Source organism: Eptesicus fuscus, chromosome 12 (genome assembly GCF_027574615.1).
Source record: "Eptesicus fuscus isolate TK198812 chromosome 12, DD_ASM_mEF_20220401, whole genome shotgun sequence".
Classification (NCBI taxonomy): domain Eukaryota; kingdom Metazoa; phylum Chordata; class Mammalia; order Chiroptera; family Vespertilionidae; genus Eptesicus; species Eptesicus fuscus.
In genome coordinates this window covers 30948345-30969760 of record NC_072484.1, presented here as the reverse complement: position 1 = coordinate 30969760, position 21416 = coordinate 30948345, and the positions used below count along the sequence as shown (strand labels likewise).

General features: G+C 60.9%; 1 protein-coding gene across 1 annotated transcript; it reads left to right on the top strand.

Moving 5' to 3' along the window:
* The first annotated feature begins 13452 nt into the window (after positions 1-13452).
* SNPH (syntaphilin) lies at positions 13453-21241 on the top strand. Its single transcript, XM_008140994.3, has 4 exons — positions 13453-13634; positions 14256-14363; positions 17155-17304; positions 20068-21241. Exons 1-4 carry the CDS (start codon positions 13453-13455, stop codon positions 21239-21241), a joined length of 1614 nt encoding a protein of 537 aa, XP_008139216.2.
* Positions 21242-21416: the final 175 nt, after the last annotated feature.

The following is a 21416-nucleotide window of genomic DNA, read 5'->3' as shown; positions in this document are numbered from 1 at the left end:
ATGTGCCCTCGTTCAAGTTCACGGGCTCTGTAGCCTGAGCTTCCTCGGGGATAAAATAGAGAGGACACACTCTGGCCTGTGGGGGCGACCTTAGGGGGAATTGGGAGAATAGAGGTGGCGCACACAGGACAGTGCGGGGCCATACGCTGATCAGCTGGCAGATCGAAGCCATGGTGCTTTCCCTTAAAATGCAGTTACTGAGAGCTTAGCACTCAAGACCTGCGAGAGGCTGACGGGTTCAGAGATGACTGAAACCCTCCGGCTCCTAATCTAGTAGGAGAGACAGGCCACCTAAATAGGATACTGTGTGAAAAAGACTATAATAAGCCCTGGCCAGGTTGCTCAGTGGGTAGAGTGTCAGCTTGCGGACTGAAGGGTCCCGGGTTTTATTCCGGTCAAGGGCACAGGCCCGGGTTGTGGGCTCGATCCCCAGAAGGGGTTGTGCAGGAGGCAGCCGATCAATGATTCTCTCTCATCATGGATGTTTCTGTCTCTCTCTCCCTCTCCCTTCCTCTCTGAAATCAATAAAAATATTTTTTAAATAATAATAATAATAATAATTTAAAAAGACTACCATAAGCCCTGGCCGGATGGCTCAGTTGGTTGGAGCTCATCCTGTACACCAAAAGGTTACAGGTTTGATCCCTGGGCCAGGGTGCGTATGGAAGGCAACCGATCCCCGATTGATGTTTCTCTCTCATTGATGTTTCTCTCACGTGCGTGCTCTCCCCCTTCCTCTCTTTTTAAAATCAGTAACATGTCCCTGGGTGAGGATTTTTTTTAAAAAAAGAAGAGACTATAATAATACTAGAGGCCCAGCACACGAAATCGTGCATGGGCAGGGTCCCGAGGCCTAGCCTGCTATCAGGGCCATCTTCCCCTCGTTCACCAGTCCCCAGTCCCGCCCCACCGCCGACACCCGCCCCAGTTCCCCGTGGTTCCCCATTGGCCATCCAGCGACCAGAGCCAGCGGGCTGAGGGGAGGGACCAAGAGGTGGTCAGTGCACCTCATAGCGACTGGTCGATCGGTTGTTCTGGTCGTTATGCCATTATGGTCACTGGCCTTTTATTATATAGGATTAACAAAGTGCTACAAAGCTTTCTTGTCCCTTTTTTTATTTACTAAGACGCTCGCCCTTGTTTGGGTGGTGCCGTCGGTGAGTGTAGGCCTGTGTGTTTATTCAGCAAATACCTATTGAAGGCCTATGGTGTATTAGGCAGTGGTGTGGCCACTGGAATAAAGAACAAAATGGGAAGATGTCCTTACCCTTCTGGAGCTTATATGTTAAGAGACAATAAGCAAAGTAAGTGCATAAAGACATTAGCTGTTGCTAAGGTCTGTGGGGGAAATGAAGCATGGGAAGAAAGAGCAGGAATTAGGGTTGCAAATTAGATAAAGTGGTCAAGGGAGGTTCACTGAGAAGGTGGCATTGGAGCAAAGGCCAGAAGGGAGAGAGACTGCACTGGGCAGAGGGAACAGCATGTGCAAAGGCCCTGAGTGGGGTGTGCACGGAGGCAGAGTGGCTGGAGCAGCGTGAATGCGGGGAGTGGTAGGCGAGGTCAGAGAGAGAAGGGCTCTCATCACTTTGGCTTCTATTCCAATCCAAGAGCTTTCCCTCTCCCTTAACCGTGAGAACAAGATGTGACCCTTGGGAAAGGTTTTGAGCGGAGGAGTGACATCACCTGACTCGCATTCCGAAGGATCCCTGCCTAATGCACAGAGGCCGTAGGGGTGAGGCTGTGGCATCATCCAGGAGAGAGGTGGTGGCGTGGGCCAGGGAGGGGGCAGTCAGGTGCGCGTGGCGTCACATTCACATCAGGAGTTCCTGTTTTGGACATAGTCATCTCAAGACGCTCTGTTTGATCGGAGTGGCAATGCCCGGAAGTTCTGCTGGTGAGTAGGCAATGATGGGGTTGTGATTTTTGTGGGTGCCAACAGACCTCGGTAGGTATGAATGGTTCTGGAGTCAAAGGACCCCTGAGATACCAACTATTAGAATCCTTCAGATTGAGAATTTGGAGTGGGATAAGGATGTAGTATATATGAAGACATTAAGAATAAGGCTGTGTTCAGGTGAATAAACAGTCACCACGGCTCACAGAGTGCTTTCCGCGTGCCAGGTCATTGCTGGGCATTTAGCATGTGCCGTCGCGAATCATGACCGGGATCACGCACGGCTGTGATTGGCCCCATCTCACAGAGGACCCTGAGGCTTGAAGAAGTGAAGGGGCGTCCCACTGTCACCAGGTAGTGGGCATGGAGTTTGGAATTCAAATCCAGGCATATTTGAGCCCAAAGCCATGATTTCTTCCTATTAGGGTCGCCGTCCTCTCTGTGAAAAGGGGCTTTTTAAGTAGGACATGGCCCTAGCCGGTTTGGCTCAGTGGATAGAGTGTCCGCCTGCAGACCAAAGGGTCCTGGGTTCGATCCCAGTCAAGGGCACGTACCTCAGTTGCAGGCTTCTCCCCAACCCAGGCCCTGGTCGGGGGTTCCTGCAGGAGGCAACCAATCAATATTTCTCTGTCTTTCCTCTCTCTTCCACTCTCTCTAAAAATCAATGGAAAAGTATCCTCAGGTGAGGATTAAAAATAAATTAATAAATAGGACATCGATATTTACAGAATCTCCCTTTTCAAACATTTTGAAATGTTCACTTTAGCCAAATTAAGGTGTGGGGCAGCCTGAGAGAAGGCTTCTCAGGAGAGGGGTTTATAGTGACCCACCCTCTCGCAGCAAGCATGAGCCGTGTGGGACCTGTGGGAGGCCCTGGATCTTAGCGAAGGCAAACGGATTCAGCTTGACCTGGGAAGTGCCGTTGGCAATCCGCCGGACAGGAACCGGCTGCTCAGGATGGCAGAGGCGCTGGCAGCTGGAGGAAGAAAGAGGGTCTGGGAGGGAGAAGAAGGCGCGGACACGGGGTCTGCATGGCTCCTGGGCTAGAGCGGAAACGGTCGGATGAGCTGGGCTCGTATCTCCGTGCAGAGCCCCGGGAACTTCAAGGAGACAGAGGAGCCGTGGCTCCCATCAGGAGCAGCGCCCCGGAGAGGTTGGTGGGACCGGAGTCAGCTGGCTCTCAGCCTGATGTCCCTGATCCTGTAGCTCGCCGTGGCCTTTGGCAAGTCCTCTGTGTTCTGCTTAGAAAAGGTGGCAGTTGGACTAGATTGTCATGAAATGCCAGGAGAGGGAGAGGAGCGGCGAGGAGGAAATGAATATGATGAGAGAGAGGAGACGAATGACAGAACACGAAGGAGTGAGTTTATGTGGTTCCCTGTTTTGGATTCCCAGGAACACAGAAGCTCTCTGGTTTCAGGCTGAGCCAGGAACGTTCTCCATGGAAGGGGCAGCCGTCCCGGGCAGATCAGATACATCGCCTCATGTGCCCTTGTGTTCCACGAGTCCTCACCCTCACGTCAGCAAAGCACAGCACACACGGGGTCACAGCACACACGGGGCCACAGCACACACACGGGGCCACAGCACACACGGGGCCACAGCACACACGGGGCCACAGCACACACACGGGGCCACAGCACACACACGGGGCCACGGCACACACGGGGCCACGGCACACACACGGGGCCACAGCACACACGGGGCCACAGCACACACACGGGGCCACAGCACACACACGGGGCCACAGCACACACGGGGTCACAGCACACACGGGGTCACAGCACACACGGGGCCACAGCACACACACGGGGCCACGGCACACACACGGGGCCACAGCACACACGGGGTCACAGCACACACGGGGGCCACAGCACACACACGGGGCCACAGCACACACGGGGCCACAGCACACACGGGGCCACGGCACACACGGGGTCACAGCACACACACGGGGCCACAGCACACACGGGGGCCACAGCACACACACGGGGCCACGGCACACACGGGGCCACAGCACACACACGGGGCCACGGCACACACGGGGCCACGGCACACACGGGGCCACAGCACACACGGGGCCACGGCACACACGGGGCCACAGCACACACGGGGCCACAGCACACACGGGGCCACAGCACACACGGGGGCCACAGCACACACGGGGGCCACAGCACACACGGGGCCACGGCACACACGGGGCCACAGCACACACGGGGCCCCTGGATGAACTCTGAGGGCGTCGTCTCGCCTCTATTTTAGGACCCTCCTTGCAGGTTCCCAATAGGCAGCCCCCTTCCCCTACAGCAAATCCCTTGCAAAAATATTTCTTTCAGCATTAACTTGAGGGAGGGCTTTATTTCTCCTAAAACACCGGCCCACTTTCCATTCTCCCTTAACCAAGAAAGCAAGAGATTGGGCATAATCTCTCTTTTTGCGTCGGTGGCCAGGAAGCTCGGCGTCAAATCTGAGCCTTGTCGTTGTGCCAGGTTTGTGTCTGTGGTCAGGCTGCGGATCCCCTTCTTCCGGGGCCCGGATTCCCTGTATATTTTATTACTGGTCATTTGTGAGCTGCCTTAAAGTTGGTGAGACTTCTCCCGTCTTAGCTCTAGGCTTTCCCTCCGTGACTTCTTTACCCAGAAAGCTGCCCTTTGTTCTTATTTTATGGAGCTTTTGCCTGGATTCAGATGCAAGTCGGGGGCGGGGCTGTGGTGCAGAAGCCGCCAGCCAGCGAGGCTCTGACCCCACTTGCTGTGCGACCCCAGACAAACCACATGCTCTCTCTAGGTTTCCCTTTCCCTCCTGAAATGAGGGACTGTGACGACGTCCACCCAAGATGCTTTCCATTCTAGAATTCTGAGAGTGTGTTAGCCCTTGTTGGTACCTGGGATGAAAGCAGGGAGGGCACCGACTCAAGGATCCTAAGAACCAGGACAGAGATCTGGGGAAAAGGGGGAATCCATCGACATGGAAGCCCCGTGTTCTCCCCTTCCCATGATGCTTTAGAGCTGGAACCTCGGGAGCAGGTGGAGGAGCCCGGCTGAGGCTTGACAGCTCTATCAGCCAGGAAGCCCAGGGAAGCATATGCTGCGGCCAAGATCACTGAAGGGCCTCCATCTGCCAGGAGCCACTGGCCAGGCAGCTGCCCAGCGGGGCCAGCCCCACAGCCCCTCTGTTCCCCACCCCTCCCCACGGCTGTCTGCAGGGAGGCAGCCCTAGCGTGGAGCTGGGTGGTGGAAGGATGGAGACCAGTGTCCCACCTGCTGCTTCTCCCCATACCGGAGGCCTGCCAGTCACTGCCCTGGAGAGCCGCCCTCCGCACTTGGCCTGGCAGAAGGTGCCAGGAATTTCAGAGCCACCCCTGGGCCTGCTCTGACTTACCCTGAGGGGCAGAGCCAGTACTATCTCTGAAGGAAGGAGAGATCCCCTTCAAGAGGTGGTAGTAGTAAGCCGGCCGGTGTGGCTCAGTGGTTAGGTGTTGACCTATGAACCAGGAGGTCATGGTTCTATTCCCGGTTGAGGCACATGTCCGGGTTGTGGGCTCGATCTCCATTAGGGGGTGTGCAGGAGGCAGGCGATCAGTGATTCTCATCATTGATGTTTCTCTCTCTCTCTCTCTCTCTCCCTCTGCCTTCCTCTCTGAAATCAATAAAAATAAAATTATTTTTAAAAGAGGTGGTAGGAGTAATAGCAAGAAGTGTCCGGTCTTCCAGTTGTCCGAGAACTTCCCCCGACCCTCCATTCCCTGCCTTGGCTGCATCCTGAAGAGGCGGGCAGGGTCGGGAGGTGATTCCCACTGAATACGTGAGGCAGCTGAGACCGAAAGAGGTTAAGGCCCAGGGGGACCACGGGGGACCGTGTGGTGTGGCGCAGGGGAGCTGAGGGCCCCGCGGTGGTGGCCTCGCCCAGGGCCTGTGCTGAAGACTGGGCTGCAGCCGATGGAAGAATGGGGGACGGTGGTCCTCACATGAGGGCTTCTCCCTGGCCCGCGTGGCTGGTTCTTGGAGGAGCAGAAGAGACTTGCCCTGGTTCGGGAGACGACGTGAAGATTCTCTTTGTCACGGCCTCCTTGCCCTGCTTACCTCCTGTTTCTGTGATGTCTGGTTTTATGGAAGCTTGAGGAGGCCAGGATGTAGGCATATAACCCCCTCATCTCACCGTGGTCTGAGAGTCTCCTGGGCAAGTAGATTTTTTCTCTTTTATGCAGCAAAATGGTATGTGTCCCAGATCTCTCGTTTCCAGACCTTCATGATGCAGTAGAAATGCAGGTGCTCATGACCTGGACGTCCGAGGTCTGACCTTGAGTGATCGTGCAACCTCTGCAGCTTCAGTTTTCCCATGGGTCAGATGGAACCGTCTCTACCTGGCCTCCCTCCACAGGGAGCGTGTGAGGACCAGATGAGTGAGTGGGTTTGCAAAGGCTTCCAAAGGGGCAGCCTGAGCGCCTGTCTCCCCAGGCCGACCAGAGGCGGGAGCACCGGGGAAGCCCCTGAAGTCAGGGGGATGGAGGGGGCCGGTCCGAGCCCGTCCTGGAGCTCCTTGCTGAGCCACCCCGGGCAGCTTCCTTCCCTTCCTGGACCAGGCCTGTCCTTCTGCAGATGTTCATTTTACACATGTGTTACACAGACTTTCACATTTGCTTTTTATTGAGATACTAGTGGCCCGGTGCACGAAATTCATGCACATTAAAAGGGGGACCCAGAGTCAAGTCCCCGCCCACCCACATGCACCTCAAAATCGCGTGAGACCCAGACCCAGCCGCCCACCCCCTCCATTGGGCTAGATCCAGACCCGGCCAGTCCCACCCTTGTCAAGCCCCACCAGGCAGGGGGCGTAGCCTCAGGTCCCCTGGCCTGGCACCAGGATGGGGGGCGAGGCCTGAGGTCCCCCAGATGGGGTGGGGGGCGTGCCTTGAGGTCCCCTGTTAAGTCCTGCCAGGTGGGGGTCGTGGCCTGAGATCCCCCGTCAAGCCCCACTGGGTGGGGGGCATGGCCTGAGGTCCCCTGTCATGCCCCACCAGGTGGGGGGGGCGCAGCCTCAGGTCCCCCGTCAAGCCCTGCTGGGCGGGGGCGCCGCCTGAGTTCCCCCAATCCAGCACTGGGGGTGCACCTTGAGGTCCCCCGTCAAGCCCCTCTGGGTGGGGAGCACAGCCTGAAGTCCCTGTCAAGCCCTACCAGGCAGGGGGGTGCAGCCTCAGGTCCCCGGGCCTGGCACTGGGGCAGGGGGTGCAGCCTGAGGTCCCCTAGCCCAGCACCAGGATGGGATGTGCACCTTGAGGTCCCCCGTCAAGCCCTGGGGGGGGCGTGGCCTCAGGTCCCCCAGCCTGGTGCCAGGGCAGGAAGCACGGCCTGAGGTCCCCCAGCCTGATGACAGGGCGGGGGACACAGCCTGAGGTCCCCTGTCAAGCCCCACGGGGGCAGGGGAGGGTGTAGCCTCAGATCCCTGCTGATTGCTTGTTAAGGCTTCTTAAGGGAACTTGGCCTCAGCTGTGGTTGCAGCCATCTTTGTGACGGAGTGATGGTCAATTAGCATATCCCCTCTTTATTAGATAGGATAATCCACATACCATAACTTTCCCCCTTTTAGAAGGTACACAATTCAAGGGTTTTTAGTATAGTCCCAGAGTTGTGTATTCATCACCACTACCTAATTTCAAAACCTTTTTATCAGCCCCAAAAGAAACTGCATGCCAATTAAGTCACTTGCTATTCCTCCTTCCCCCAACCCTTGGCACCCACTAATCTGCCTTCTGTCTGTGGATTTACCAACTCTGGGCATTTCCTGTAAACGGAACCCGACAATATGTGGTCTTCGTGCTCGGCTCTTCCCTTTGGCATCGTGTGGCCCGGCCGGCCTGTGGGGCAGTGTCAGCAGCCCGTCCTTTCTGCGACGAGCTGGTGTTCCGTTCCGTGGGTAGACGGCGCGTGTGCGCCCGCTCCTCCATCGACGGGCACGGGGCTGCTTCCTGCTTTTGGCTCCCGTGCCTAGTGCTCTGTGGACATCCCGTTCAGGTGTCTGTGTGAACACCTCCTCCCGCTGCGCGGGCACGTGCCCTCAGGGGGAACTGCCGCGTCATGTGATTCTGTGTTTCGCTTTGGAGGAGCCGCCAGACGGTTTTCCACAGCAGCTGCGCCGTTTCACACGCCCACTAGCGATGCACGAAGTTTCCCGTTTCTTCACATTCTCACCTCGACTTGCCCATCTTTTACATTGTAGCCATCCTAGCGGATGTGAGATAGTATCCCCTTGTGGGAACTGTGTATTATTACATAGGATTTTAATCTGCAAATCCCTCTTTAAAAGTCAGTTCCTGCCCAACCAGCACGGCTCCGTGGTTGAGCGTCCACCTATGAACCAGGAGGTTATGTGCCCAGGGGCGTGCAGGAGGCAGCCGATCAATGATTCTCATCCTTGATGTTTCGATCTTTCTCTTCCTCTCCCTTCCTCTCTAAAATCAATAAAAATATATCTTTTTAAAAATAGTTTTTTAAAAAGTAAAATAAATAAATAAAAATAAAGGGTCGTCTTCCTTCGGATCGTCCACATGTAGGACACACCCAAGAGGAGCCTCGTCGGGGGCAGCGGGCAGAGGCCCGAGCTCACCCCTCAGCAGCCCCAGGGGCAGGCTCTCTGGGAGGTTCCCAGACACGGGGGTCTGACCCCCAGAGAGTCCTGTGTCGCAGCCACCTCAGCCCTCGGTTCCGTCCTGGTTCCGTCCTGGTTGCCGTAGGAAGCCAGACGGCATTTGGCCCAGCGGTGGGCCTGCCCTGCCATTGAGCCGGGGTTGCCATGGTGAGAAGGAGGCGTCCAGTGGCTCGCACCCATGGTTCCAGCTCGGAGGGCAGCGTGGGCAGGACCAGGAAGCCAGCTGGAGAAATGCCACCCCTGCCTCCTCCCCAGGTCCAGGAAGGAAGGCCCCGGGTTTGGCTGGTAGCGCCGAGGAGCGGGTGGCTGGCCAGGTTGTGAAGCCAGTGGACGGGTCACTGAGCTCGGCCGTGAGTGCCCCTCAGAGCACAACCCGCTGCCATCCCTGGGGCCGCGTGGCAGGCTCCCAGGCCGGCCCTTCTCCTCCCCCTTCTCTCCGCGTCCGCCCTCTAGGAGCACCGGCCTCTGCTCTGCTGTCGGGTGGGGGGATGCTCTGCGTTCCCGCGTTGCCTTGGCAGAGGGGACCCCTCCCCAAGTTCCATTCTGCTGGTTGCGAGGCTCTGCTTGGCGCGGCTGTCGGAGGCGTGAGTCATCAGACGCAGATCGTGCTGTTCCCTTGGCTGGGTTTTAGGAAGCTCTCTTCGGGTATTGATGGCTAATTCTTTGAAAAAGGATAATTTATAGGATGTGCAGGGACTTTCACTTAGCTAGACTATTAGATTAACCCACGCGCCTGGTTTCTCCCCCGTGACTTGCTGGTGGAGTGAAATGCCATAGTGTCTTAGAGGATGCAGCGTCCCGATTCTACAGCTGTGGGGACTGAAACCTGGGGTCCTCGTGCTCGAAGGGGGAGGAAGCATGACGAGAGGCCCTCGCTTCCGGAACAGCCCTGGAATTACAGAGTCAGAGAAGGTTGGCTCTAGCAGCATCTCAGACCATCTAACCCAACCCCTGGGCTCATCAAACGTGCCTGTTTACGCCGTTGTGTTATGTACAGTTGTGTGTGGGTTGTGTTCATTTGTGTGAAACTCCCAGAGGGTGGTGTTTCAACCCCAGGCCTGGCATGCCAAGTGGTCATGACAGTAAGTGATGGGAGACGGCCCAGCGTGGGTGTGCGTGGGGACAGGGTTGGGGCGGGGGGGCGGGGAGGGCTACAGGATGGTCGGACAGCCCAGGCAGAGCTGTGGGAGCAGAGAATAGCTTTCCTGGGGGGTGTGGGGGAATAGCAGGCAGCTGAGAGCAGGTGGAAGGGTACACATGAGAGGGCCCTGGACTCGGGGTTAAGAGTTTTGCCCTGATCTTTACCTAATCGGGCGCCTCCAGTGAGTTCTGAGGGAGTTTCGGGCCTCTTGTCCATTGCTCCCGCGGCCGCCCTGGCCCGGGCCTTCCCATTTCTTACCTGGGAGTGTTTGGTAACCTCCTACCTCATCTCCCTGCCTCTACTCTTGTCCCTTCCCAGCCACACTCCACCAAGGCCCCCTGCCCGCGGGGCTCCTACAGTGCCAGTCCGGTGGTGTCCCTCCGTGGCCTCCTGTGGCCCAGAGGGCGAGACCCCGGCTGATGCAGCTCCGTGTGGCTGGGCCCCGCCCTCTCCTGCAGCCTCACACCCCCCCCCCCCGGGACTGGGCCCTCACCAGGCCCCTCGCGTCCTGAGCAGCTGTGCCTGTGCCGGCCTCTTGCTTCCTGCTCACTGGCCCTGCCTGGTGAGCTCCTGGTCATCCTCCAGGGCCCGTGCACATTCCTTTTTGGAGCAGCTTCCCCGGGCCGTCCCGAGGCCACCGTCATGCCGTGGATGCGTTCCTGTTCTGAAGGTCACATGCACTGCAGGGGCGCACCTCTCAATGACGGGCATTCCCCTTTGGGAGTGTGTCGGGTGATGGGCACTGGGCTCAGCCCCGTCATGCATCATCCCGTGTCGTTCTCACAGTGACCACAGGAGGCGCGTTCTAGCATAGCCCCACTGACAGAGGAGGGGGCCTGCGGCTGCAGGGTGACAGAGCTGGGATTTGAGCCCAGACCTCTTCGACTCTATTCCTGCATCTTCCCTCTGCTGTTCCCGAGATCCTCCTGTACCCCCCAGACCCGCCCCCCCGCTTGTGGGTCCTCAGGAAATGCTGGGCGTGTGAGGGACTGACCACAGGGGTGGGTCCGGCAGGTGGGGAACTGGAGGGAGGCAGGAGGGAGAAGGGGCTGGAGCTCCTTGGGGTTGAGATGATGAGACTACGACCCTTGGCTAAGGGTTTCCTTTCCGCCCTCCGTTCCAGTGGCAGCCTCTGGCCGCCTGGGGACAGGCCTGCGGGGACTCTGGGCCAGCAGGCAGCGTGGTGACAAATGCCATGGCAACCGGCCTTCGCTCGGGCCTGGAGGGGAGGGAGGAGCTGAGAGCGCACAGGCCCCACACCGGGACTTCTGAGCAGGATCCTAGGAAGGTGGCTGCCTTTGGGCCTGGGTGCCTTCCGCCCTCCCCTGAGGACCCTGCCGGCAAGGTCCCGTCCCAGCAGGGGAAACGCCTCTTCCACCGCCGTCCTGGGTGAATGACTGGCCCTGGCCTCCCAGGAGACTGTGGGCTTCATCCAGGTACAAACGCAGTCCCCTTCCCACCCCCACCCCCACCCCCGCCAGAAAGGAAGGAAAGGAAGAAGGAGCCCAGGAGGGGGAGGAGTGGGGTTACCAAGCAAGGTAGGGGAGGGACAGCTGGGACAAGGCCCTCATTGTACCGAGGCCACACGCCGCTCCCAGGCGGGCCAGGCATCTCGCCTCCTCCCAGGACCTGGGACTAGAATTCCACTTGGCCTTTCCCACCCAAGCTCCTTAGCAGCACGCACCCCAGCCGGCCCGGGAGAGCGAGGCCCGAGCTCGGGTCTGAGTCCGGCCCCTGCTGAGAGGTCTCCTCCTGGAGGCACAGCCTCCGCTTTGCCTCCTCCCAAAAGCAGAGGGAGCCGGGGATGCGGGACGATGCCAGTGAGGCCGGGCTGGCGGGGCCTAGCAACCAGGGTCTGTCAGACCTGCAGCCGCGTGACCTTGGCCAAAATGTGATCCCAAACCCCGCTTGCCTTGAAGGTTGATGTCTGAAGAAATGGGCGGGGCACCCAAAAGCACTCAGCATGGTCACCGGGCCACACCGGGTTCAGGCCAGGGCAGGGGATCCTGGAGGCCGTGGCCCATCCACGAGGGAGGGCCAGCAGCCCCAGCCCCGCCCCGCCATCCTGGCCCAGTCCTCCTGTGCTCGGGAGCCAGGCGGCCTGTGAGGGGGCACCATTGTTGCCCCCTCCCCTGTCCCGTGGTTCCTCCTCCGGGTGCCGGCCCTACAGTCCCAGAAGGCCCTGGCTGGGTGACGGGCCGTGATGGGTGGGCCGCGTCACCAGGCACGGGCGAGCAGCTCAGGTGACAGGCAGGGTGTCGGAGGCTCCTGCGCCGGCACCCGACACCTCGGTGCAGACAATGCTGGCTGTGTCCGGCCCTCCGGGGGACAGGCCGCATCTGTGTCACGGCCAGGAAACCGGCCGCTGAGGAGCGCCTTTGTCTGCTCAGGAGGCAGCCCCGCGGCTGGCCGGGATGGCCGGGGCCCCCCCGGGGGCCCTGACGTGGGAAGGGGTGGTGCCCGGCCCGGGGACTCCAGGGTTTGAGGTCCAGCCTCTGAGCATCTGGTGCTGGCCCAGCCGCCCCTGGGTGTGACGTGGGCCAGTCCCTTCCCTCTGGGATCCCTCATCTGTAAAGGGACTAATCACAGCACTTCCTCATAGGGTTGTTGGGAGGAGTCGATGGCGGAATGTACGTAACGTGCTCGGCCTGGGGTCTGAGACGGGCGAGCGGGGCTTGGTGAATGCTTGCTTCCCGGCATGGGGGCAGGTGTGGGGTCCAGCGTCCTCAGCGAGTCTCCTGTAACCCAGGCTCCTGTCCTGACTCCCTGCCCTGAGCGTGGGAGAAGGGGGCGGGTCTCTGGAGCCGGCACAGGACTGGCATGTTGGCTGCAAGGGCCCAGGCCCTCCACCTGGGACTCCAGGAGCCCTGGGCTGGTGCCCCGGAAGCCACTTCCCCCAGCAGCTCACACCCCGCCCGGCCTGGGGCCTCCCCTCCTTAAACCCCTCTAGGGTCCCAGGAGAGGGGCCTAGCGACTCCTAGGCTGGCGCCAGAGGGCCTGCGTCCCCCTGCCCTCTGTCAGGAGGACCGAGGAGGGGCCTCTGCAGGCACGGTCACCTCCTCCCGGGCCCAGCCCCCGAGCCATCCCGAGGGGGGGCTTCTGCTCCCCCCGCCCCAGTGCTCACCTGCTCCGAGCCTGCGCCCTGAGCTCCTGTGCATGGCAGGATCAGCACGCGCCCCTGCATGGGTGCGGGCATGTGTGTGCAGCACGTGTGCGGGAGGGCCGCTGCATGTCCTGCACCGCGCGCAGGTCCCCTGAGCATGTTCACGTGGAATGTCAGGGGCATGGTGCCTTTTCACGACCGTGTGTATCCATATGTCTCTCTACACGTGTGCTGGTCTGTTGGTCTGTCTTGTCTCCCCTGTAGACGGGAAGCCCCGAGCCGCACGCCAGCGGGCACTCTGGGAAGGTGACGTCGAGACTAGCCCAGCGTAATTTGGGGGTCCTGGTCCTGCTCCGGGAGCCCTCCGGCCTGCAGCCCCCGCCGAGGGGGGAGGACCGGGGTCTGAGTGTCAGGGACCCGGGGGCTGGCCGGTAGCAGAGAGGACTCGGTGCTGCCGGGGTCAGCAGGCGCTGCCGATGCCCGTGTGACCTTGGCCGAGGCCTCTGCTCCGTGCGCACGGCCGCCCGCCTGGAGAGCTCGGGCTGGGACTGATGATCTCTGGCTGCCCTGAGGCCCTGCCAGTCATTTTAAGCCGGGTGCCCGGAGCCAGCTGTGGCCTGCCAGGCCCTCGCTCAGTGCCGGGTGCCCTGCTGAAGGGTGCAAGGAGAAGCCATGCCGGGCAGCGGCCCCAGCGAGAGGATGACGTGGCCCGGCCCGGCCCTCGCCGCGGCCCCGCCAACGCGCCCTCTCTCCTCAGCCCCGGGGACACCGCCCATCCCACCCCTCACCCGGACCCGCAGCCTCATGGCCATGTCCCTGCCGGGCAGTAGACGGGCCTCTGCTGGATCCCGCAGGTGAGTCTCCCCGGGCCCAGACCCGGCCCCGGAGGATGGGAGGGAGTCCCCACTCTGCCGCCACCTTGCGAGGCGTTTCCCTAGTCTTCCCATCTTTAAAATGGGCTTGCTGACTCTCGGCCCCTCCTGGGACTGTTCGGGGCTCGACTGGCACGGTGGGTGTTCTCTGAAGGCACACACCACTGGGTCCCGCCCACATCAGTGCTGTTCGACCTTCACAGTCAGAGGGATGCCACGCCGTCCTCCACGCAGCGCCCTCCTGCCTCTCCTCCCGCTGCCCCATCTTCTCCACCTGTGACTCGGTCCATGCAGGACCTCCTCCTCTGGGCTCGGGGGACCCTTTAAGGGCAGATCCCCCCCCCCCATTGGCCTGCAGCCTGTCCAGCCTCCATTCCTGCCCTGGGGAGTCAGGAGGACCGGCCTCCTTCTGGTTTTCCATCTTGATTTGCACTGTCTGTTCTGTCACCCCTGTCTGTGCATCCCCGGTTCCCCGCTGCTTCTCTCCCGGCGGTGACCCCGAAGTGGGGGCGCTTTGGGCCGCAGCGGCCTGGCAGTGCTCGCCCCGTGTCCGCAGCTGCCCACCAGCCAGGACGAGCACCTGCCCCCTCTCCCCGCCTCCAGGCGCACCTCTCCCCCCGTGAGCATGCGGGACGCCTACGGCACCTCCTCTCTCAGCGGCAGCAGCACCTCGGGCTCCTGCAAGGGCAGCGACGGCAGCCCCACGCCCAGGTAACCGCCGCCCCTCCAGCCTGGCCGGCCCGGCTGCCTGGGAGCCTGGGTGCCCTGGGGGCGGGAGTGGGCGTCCTCACCACCCCCACACGCACTGGTTGTGCGGCCCCAAGCAGGTCACTTCCTCTCTGAGCCTCAGCCCTGTGTCTGTGAGATGGGTGTGATGCTGTCCCGCTGTGAGTCTCCACAGACAGTGTCCTGGGCCACGGGGAGGGATGCGCTCCTCCTGCTCACCGTCCTTGGTGTGTGGCTCTTGTCCTCGTCACATGTGGCTCCCACACCTCCAGGCAGCGGGTTGGTGCCCAGGAAGGAAAACGGTAAAAGCCCAAAGCCCCCGCCCGCCGGCCCCGGCTCCTGTTTCCTGACAGGGACCCCTCCCCCTGTGTACCCCTCGCTGTGGAGCTGGGTGACGTGCAGGCCCAGGTGCTCCCGGGCACAGCGTTGGAGGGCACCTCGCAGCTTCTGCCGCTTGCTTTCCTGGGGGGACACCCTGAGGGGGCAGAGGGGAGCGGGTTTGGAAAGCAAAGTGGGGGACAAAGGCTGGGGTGTGCCCTCAGGAAAGGCCAACAGAGACCTGAGAAGCGGGATCGGGCTGGGAGGCAGGGCAAGGGGAGCCGTGGGTCCTCGGAGACCAGGGAGGTAGAGCTGTGACGACGGCACAAGCCTGTCGCCAGCGTTGAAATGCAGGGGAAGGCAGAAGACTGGGGGCTGGGGATTCGGTCACCTCCCATCCCCAAGTCTCCATCCGAATGGTAACTGCCGTCAGTGGGACTCCGGTCCCCCGTGGGAGTCCCGGCGGGAAGACGGCCTGCAGCCCGTGGCCAGAGGACCCCCGGGAGGACTCGTCTGCCCGTCCCAGTGGAGAGGGTGTCATTTGTGTGAAGTGATGTTCGGGTTGTGCTGAGGCAGCAGTTCGCAGAGTTGTCCACCATGACACACGAGTGATGGGTGACACGAGTGATGGGTGACACACGTGTGCAGGACCCATGCCCCAGCATTCCATTGGTAACCCGACTGCAGAACCAGGGCATGAGGAAGACGGATGCGTACACTTACTAGTATATTTTAAAGTGTACGCATGCATTTTCAGAGAGAGGAAGGGAGAGGGAAAGAGAGAAACATCAGTGATGAGAATCATTGATCAGCTGCCTCCTGCACACCCCTTATTCAGGATCGAGTCCACAACCCGGGCTTGTGCCCTGACCGGGAATCAAACCCTGACCTCCTAGTTCATGGGCTGATGCTCAACCACTGGGCCACTTACATTTTTAAAGGTTCATAATTGACATCTCTACTGTTTTTCTTTCAGTAGCAGATTTTTGTATGCATGTCATAACTGCAGGCCCGGGGCGGTCCCAGCCCGGAGGCTGCCCTCTGCGGGGAGGGGTCCTCTCACCCGCGGGGAGGCTGCTGTGGGCGAGCAGGGGCCGCGGGGCCTCCCTGCAGGTGGCTGGGCTCTCCGAGGGAACAGCGGAGAGGCTTGAGTTACAGTGCATTTCTCTCCCCACGGATAAATGTTTTCCCACCAAGACAGAGCTAGTGACTGAAACGTGTGAGTGTTAAATGTTATCTTGGGGAAAACACTCGTGAAATCAAATGGGAAGTTACTTCCTCGCTAAGCCTCCACTTACTAGCGTAACTAACCCTGGTTCCCCGCCCCCAGGCACGGAGCCGTGTTCCCAGCAGGCCTTGCAGGGCCCAGGAAGTCCACAGGGCCCGCGCGTGGGGCTGAGGGGCTCTTGCTGGCTTGCTTGTCTTTTGAAAAGAGATTTCTTAGCGCCCCCCAGCGAGGCGCCCCTGAGCTCCACCCCCGCCTCCTCTGCCCCTCGTCACAGGAACCAGGAGCCCACGCACTTGGCCGCTGCAGCTGTGGCCCTCCCCGTGCCACTGTCCCTCCCTAGACCTGGAGCCCCTGCCCCCAAGGAGCCGAGTTGGGTGGCAGCCAGTCCCCTGCCAAGTTGTGTGAAAAACCTGCCCAGGGTTTTCAGCCAAGATCACGGGGGGTTCATGAACAGAACAGCCAGCAGGCAGGAAGCTGGGAGCCGAGGCGGCCAGGCCGTGCTCTGTTGGTGGAATTGGGGTGCCCTCCTTCTCGGGGTGAAAGCCTTGGCCCTCCCTCCTCTGCACTGGTGGGACCAGGGTGCACTCACCACACACACGCCTGTGCCACCTCGTGCTGGGGAGCACGTGGCCCCCGGAGCAGTGCACAGCCAGCCGCTGCCACCTGGGGGTACATCGGGTCCAGGGCCAGCAGTGTCTACATGTGTGTTCACATGTGCCCCAGAGTAAAGGGGGGGTGCATTTGTATGAACACATGCATGGTGTCCTCACCTGTGCCTGTGCCCGTAGAGAGAGGGTGGGGATGCGTGGGCATGGGTGTGTGCTCATGTATGTGGACATGCAGGCGCAAACGGGCCGGGAGTCCGTGTGCTCCGATGTGCACGCCCAGTGAGTGTGTGTGCAGATTACGAGGAGGAGAGGCGCCCGGCCTCGTCGGGTTGGGAGACTGGGCGCCTGAGCGCTCTGGGACCGGATGGATGGAGGTGGTGTCAGTACGTCCTGTAGCATGTCTCCCCACCCCCACCTAGAGGAGCCGGGGCTCCCCACCCTGACTGTGGTTCTCCCTCAGAGGAGCTCTGGTAAACCCACCTCCCAGAAAAGGGGGGTGGCCTGGAGCCCTGGTGGCCGTGGACCTGGGTGGTGGGGCTGGCCGCCTCTTGCTCCCTGGAGGCCCGGGCCTGCCCCTGGCCCTGCTCTCCGTCCCTCCTGGCTGACGAGCGCCCCCTTGCAGGCGCTCCATGAAGTACATGCTGTGCAGCGACAACCACGGCATCAAGCCGCCCACCCCGGAGCAGTACCTGACGCCGCTGCAGCAGAAGGAGGTGTGCATCCGGCACCTGAAGGCCAGGCTGAAGGACACGCAGGACCGGCTCCAGGACCGGTGAGCAGGTGGCCAGGGTCGGCCCGTGGCAGCCCTGGGGGCACGCTCCATACTCCGAGGAACCAGGCCCTGGGCATCTCTGGGAGGGGGGAGTGGCTTGGATGCTGCTTTCCCAGCAAAGCCGGTCGGAGCCCATTTCCAGAGCACCTGCGGGTCCCTGTCCCCCCTGAGTAGCGGTCTTTGACCTCAGGAAGCTGCTTGGGGCCGGGCCGGGAGCAGTGTCTCCCAGGAGGGCTTGTCGGACTTGCCCCCCAGGGCAGGGCTCCCCGGGTTTAGCTGGCAGCCCCTTTGGCCACCTCTCCCTGGCTCCGTCCCTCCTGGGCAGTGGGAGCACAGGGCCTTCCTTCTCTGTGAGGAGGAAGCAGCCCATTGGCCCTGCTCGTCCCCAGGGGACTCTTACCCACCCGTTCAGGCCCAGAGCCTTCCTCCTCGTCTGTTACAGATGGTGTTCAGTCAGGAGAAATCTTTGACTGAGCTCCTCCCCAGCCCAGAGGTCTCCCAGGACCCCCTCGGGCCCCCCGAGTGCGTTCTCCAGGCCTGAGGTCCAATGCTTGGCCTCCCCCTGTCCAGGCCGGTGGCCTCATCTTCAGGTCCGCCCTCCGATCTCTTCCTCGCCTCCACCATCTTCTCCGACGGTGTTGATTTTGATGTGCAGCCGACCGGGAGCTGGAGGGGCGCTCCGGGGCACGGGAGGGCAGGGCCAGCCCCCACGATCACATCTTCCTTCGTCTGTCTTTTCACATATGACAATTTCATTGAGTTGTAAATCACATACCACACAATTCTGTTATTTCTGTTATATTCACAGAACTCTGCAACCGTCACAGTATCGCATTCCAGAACATTTCCTCACCCAGAGAGAAACCCACCCCAGCAGCAGGCATGCCACTTCCCTGCATCCCCAGCCCCTGGGAACCGCGAGTCTCTGTCTCTCTCTGCAGACTTGTCTGTTCTGGGCTCTGCAGATCACAGTTCACACACAGTTCGCACGGCCACCCCTTCCTCGAAGTGTGGGAGCTGCAGGCGGCACTCTGTGGGCCTCCTGTCTGCAGGGCTGGGGTTTCTGGTTTTCTTTCTCCTCAGCGCTGCCCTGGGTCTGCAGGGCTGTCTGCACTGAGGTCTCAGGAAGGAGACGGCCCTCACAGCTTCGAGGGCTGGCCTGCGCTCCGAGCAGGCAACATGCCCCCCGCCGTGAGGGCCTTCACCTTAAGCCCCAGCCGCTCCCTGCCTGCTGCCTGTGCAGGAACCTGTGGCCGTTCCTCACCGGCTTCACTCCACACTCTGTGTGTCCGGTTTGGGACCTGCCCCTCCAGCAGTCGCCTCCCTTCGCAGTAATCTTTCTCACTCTGTGTCCCCACTTCCTGGGGTGGCCTTTCCCCATTGCTGTTCTTGGCAAACTATCCTTCAGGACCCAGTTCAAAAACAGTCCCAGGCGAGACTGGGAAGCCATAGTCCCGGGGATCCTGCTGGCTCCAAGGTGCCCGCAGAGCTGAGCATGCCCAGTTCCTTCTTCCAAACTCACTCTTCCTCCCTGGGCTCCATGTCAGTGAGGAGGGTCCCCGTGGGAGGAGCCCCCCACCCTGAGACGGGAGGAGTGAAGGGCACGTACCCCCATGCCTGCTGGCATCGCTGTTGCTGCCACTCTGAGCTGGTCACTGTGTCCCGTGAGCGGTCTGTCCCCTTCCAGGTGACCCGTGGTGACGCCCGCGGCCCAGGCCCCTCAGCACCCTGTGGCTGCGATCCCTGGGCCCACTTCCTGAACTGCATCTCCGATCTCACTTTGAAAATAAACGATGCTTGATCTGGGACCGTCATCCTAATGGGATCAAAACCCCCAAAGCGACCTTGTGCCACTTGTGGGCTGTATTTGCACGAATGCCGGGTCGGGGGCTGCGTGTGTCACCGAGGGGTGTGCTGAAGGAGGGACCCCCGGCCGGTTCCCAGGCTCACAGCTTTCTCACTGCTCTGGTCTGTCCTGGTGTTAGCTCTGGACTTGATGGCATCTTTGTCGAACTCGCCTCCCTCCCCCACGCCCCCCACGTCATCGTCAGCTCAGGGACTTAAACGGCCTGAGAGTTTCTGGACAAGAGTCTGCCCACTGTCGGGTCCACCTGGCACTTGCCTCTTTCTAACAGATAAAAAAAGGAAACGTCCCCCCAGATGAAAGAATGCCACCCTGTTTCATCGTTCCCCCCTGACTGCCCACTCCTCTCTCCACTTGAGGGAAGATGTAGAATTACCAGCTTCCCTCTCACCCGCCCCTCCTCCTCCCGGCCCCCATGTTGAGGTGGTCATTTAAAGCCGGCTAAACAGGAGGCCACATCCCTTCCCACAGAGTATACAATTGGTTTCCTTCTGTGGTTATACGTTAAGATTTTTAAGGATGTCTTAGGTTCATAGCAGTAGCACCTTGAAATTGAGACTCTTTACCGTCTACCCTGCTCTGTAGGTGATGGATTTAAACGTGGACAGTCCTCTGCATTACGGCCCGGCGGGGGTGGGATGCCACGCTGTCTCTCAGCCCCATTTCTTCTCCCCCCGCCCAGGAGGAGGCCTCTCCTGTCTTTACCGCTTGGCCCTCTCCCACCCCCACTCGCCCTGGGCAGTAAAGAGAAGGAAGGAGCGTTGAGTAGATCCTGTTTTTAGCTGTGAGGCGGCAGCACGGGCCGTCTGTCCGTGGTGACAGCCCCCCCACACACACCCGACCTGTCCCCCTGGTGGCGGTGCCAGGCCAGCAGTGAGCATGTGTCTCGTCCGCCACAGGGACACCGAGATCGATGACCTGAAGACACAGCTGTCGCGCATGCAGGAGGACTGGATCGAGGAGGAGTGCCACCGCGTGGAAGCCCAGCTGGCCTTGAAGGAGGCCCGCAAGGAGATCAAGCAGCTCAAGCAGGTCATCGACACCGTCAAGAACAACCTGATTGACAAGGACAAGGGGCTGCAGAAGTACTTCATGGACATCAACATCCAGAACAAGAAGCTGGAGACGCTGCTGCACAGCATGGAGGTGGCCCAGAACGGCACGGCCAAGGAGGACGGCGCCGGGGAGTCGGCAGGCGGCTCCCCCGCCCGCTCCCTCACCCGCAGCTCCACCTACACCAAGCTGAGCGACCCCGCTGTCTGCGGGGACCAGCCCCCCGGGGACCACCCTGGCTCCTCCACTGAGGACGGGGCTGACAGTGGCTTCGTGGCAAACGATGACACCATGAGCCGGACGGATGCGCTGGAGGCCAGCAGCCTGCTGTCATCGGGGGTGGACTGTGGCCCCGAGGAGGCCTCGCTGCACGGCTCCTTCAGCCTGGGGCCCCGCTTCCCTGCCAGCAACACCTACGAGAAGCTGCTGTGTGGCATGGAGGCTGGCGTGCAGGCCAGCTGCATGCAGGAGCGTGCCATCCAGACAGACTTCCTGCAGTACCAGCCCGACCTAGACACCATCCTGGAGAAGGTGACCCAGGCCCAGGTCTGCGGGACAGGTCCCGAGTCGGGGGGCAGGTGCCCGGAGCCGGATCCCCACCCCTCAGGGCCCAGAGACCCCAACTCAGCGGTGGTGGTGACGGTGGGTGATGAGGTGGGTGATGAGCTCGAGGCCCCGGAGCCCATCACCCGCGGGCCGACCCCACACCGGCCCGGTGCCAACCCCGGCCCCAGCCTGTCGGTGAGCGTGGCGTGCCCCGTGGAAGAGGAGGAGGAGGCAGCCGAGCCCAAGAGCTACTGGAGCCGCCACTACATTGTGGATCTGCTGGCCGTGGTGGTGCCCGCTGTGCCCACGGTGGCCTGGCTCTGCCGCTCCCAGCGGCGCCAGGGCCAGCCCATTTACAACATCAGCTCCCTGCTGCGGGGCTGCTGCACCGTGGCCTTGCACTCCATCCGCAGGATCAGCTGCCGCTCGCTGAGCCAGCAGGGCCCCAGCACCGCCAGCGGCTCCCAGCTCTGAGGCCCTTCCCGGCCAGGGGCTCGGGCGGCCTGACCACTGATTGTAGGGGTGCCGTCCTCCCTCTCGCACATTCCCGTGGGGCATCATCTTATTTAGTTTGGGGTTTGGGAGTGGTGTTTTCTGGATGTTAACAGTGCGGGGGCTGGGAGTCGGAGCTTGGACAGGAGAGAAGGGA